This window comes from Eimeria mitis, genomic scaffold (genome assembly GCF_000499745.2).
Source record: "Eimeria mitis Houghton genomic scaffold, Emh_scaff944, whole genome shotgun sequence".
Taxonomy (NCBI): domain Eukaryota; phylum Apicomplexa; class Conoidasida; order Eucoccidiorida; family Eimeriidae; genus Eimeria; species Eimeria mitis.
The window spans coordinates 10,025-11,417 of NW_013576972.1; the positions used below are offsets into that span (position 1 = coordinate 10,025).

The 1,393-nt window shown below is 47.5% G+C and overlaps 1 protein-coding gene across 1 annotated transcript in view; it reads left to right on the forward strand.

Moving 5' to 3' along the window:
* EMH_0025840 (uncharacterized protein) overlaps positions 1-1,393 on the forward strand; it is a gene marked incomplete at both ends in the record, with an annotated part of 4,940 nt that overhangs the window by 1,680 nt on the left and 1,867 nt on the right. The window contains one exon of the mRNA XM_013502525.1: positions 69-173. Coding sequence (XP_013357979.1) covers positions 69-173 — 105 coding nt within the window. The remainder of the gene's footprint in view (positions 1-68; positions 174-1,393) is intronic.

Here is a 1,393-nt window from a genome sequence, read left to right on the forward strand (position 1 = left end):
ACTTTTATGTACATATTTGTAATTATTACATATAACCGGCGCTTTCTTATTCGTGATTTTTCTCGCAGAACAAATATGCAGGAGGCCGCCAAATGAGCCCTTCAGACGCCGAGACTTTCCAGCAGCTGCGTGCGCAGCAGCGCATGTGCAGCGAGAAGAAGTACAAGTTGCAGGTAAGGGTTTTCTCTGGACATTGTCAGGTGGTGTTGGCTTTTGCTGGACTTTTCTAAGAGTGTAGTTACTACCTTTTATTTTTGAATACCAAATTTCGGTTGATCGAGAATAAGCTGCTCATTTCCGATTAACTATGTCCAGGGCTTTTCGTTATGTTTACGTGGAAATTTTTAGTTGCATTTGTTTAGTAGTAGCCATGTTCAGCTGTGCTAAATGGGACTTGGCTACTAGTACTCAGTCTTCTTGGATGATTCCTATTGAATATTTAATACTTTTAATAGCCTTTGATGGCTCCCACTTATGTTTACTTGTTTATGTTTACTTATGTTTAATTTGGGGCATTGGCACCTAATATTACTTAGAGCGAAATTCGTTTACTACGCGAACATTTTCGAGCTCACTGGGGGGCCCCGCTGCAGCAGAGATTGGCTACAGTGCTAGATAAGCTGACCAGGCAGTGAAAGGGGTCTATTTTCTCGGGCTTAGGTCGTCAAGTTTAGGGTCTAGTGCGTATGGGGTGATGTGCGTGCGGTGCAGGAAGCAGAAGAGAGGACAAATTCAGCTTATTCAGTCTTCTGTCGTTTGTTGCTGCCCTTTAAACAGACGTTGGGCCTGTTGCTGCTACTTCTTCTGATGTTGCTGCTGGTTTCCTTGGGCACAGTTCTCATCAGGCGGCTAGAAGCCTCTGCATGCGGCTGGCGCTGCGGCTTTGCAGCCCCCAACTCTGATGGTTCCTCAACGCCTGCAGATGCAATTTTGCTGTTTCTTTCCTCTGTATGCGCTGTTTAATCCTCTACACGACTACCCTTGCTTTTCGCACACGATTCTGAAGAAGGAGTCCCCAATTGAAACGGGGGTCAACGAGCTGGTCTTTTACCTTGCCTTGTGCTGCTGCGGTTTGACGCAGTTTCCTCCCGGGGACATGTGGCTGGTTTGCTGCTGGTTGCTCCTGCTACTGCTGGGGGGGTTGTACGGCCTGCTGCAGCTGCTGCCCCTTTGCACTTCCAGACACAAGAGACTACGCGAATGGCAGCGCCATATCAGCGTCAAAGGAGGGTCAAGCTCTCCCCAGGTCTGGCTGAAATTTGGGCCTTGTAGCGCTTCGGAAGCAGTAGAAACAAAAAGCAGAAACTGCACAGAAGCAGGCGACAACAACAGCAGCAATAGCAGCAGGTCTAGTGCGAAACAAGTTTGAAGATATCCATACTGTTTGAGCACA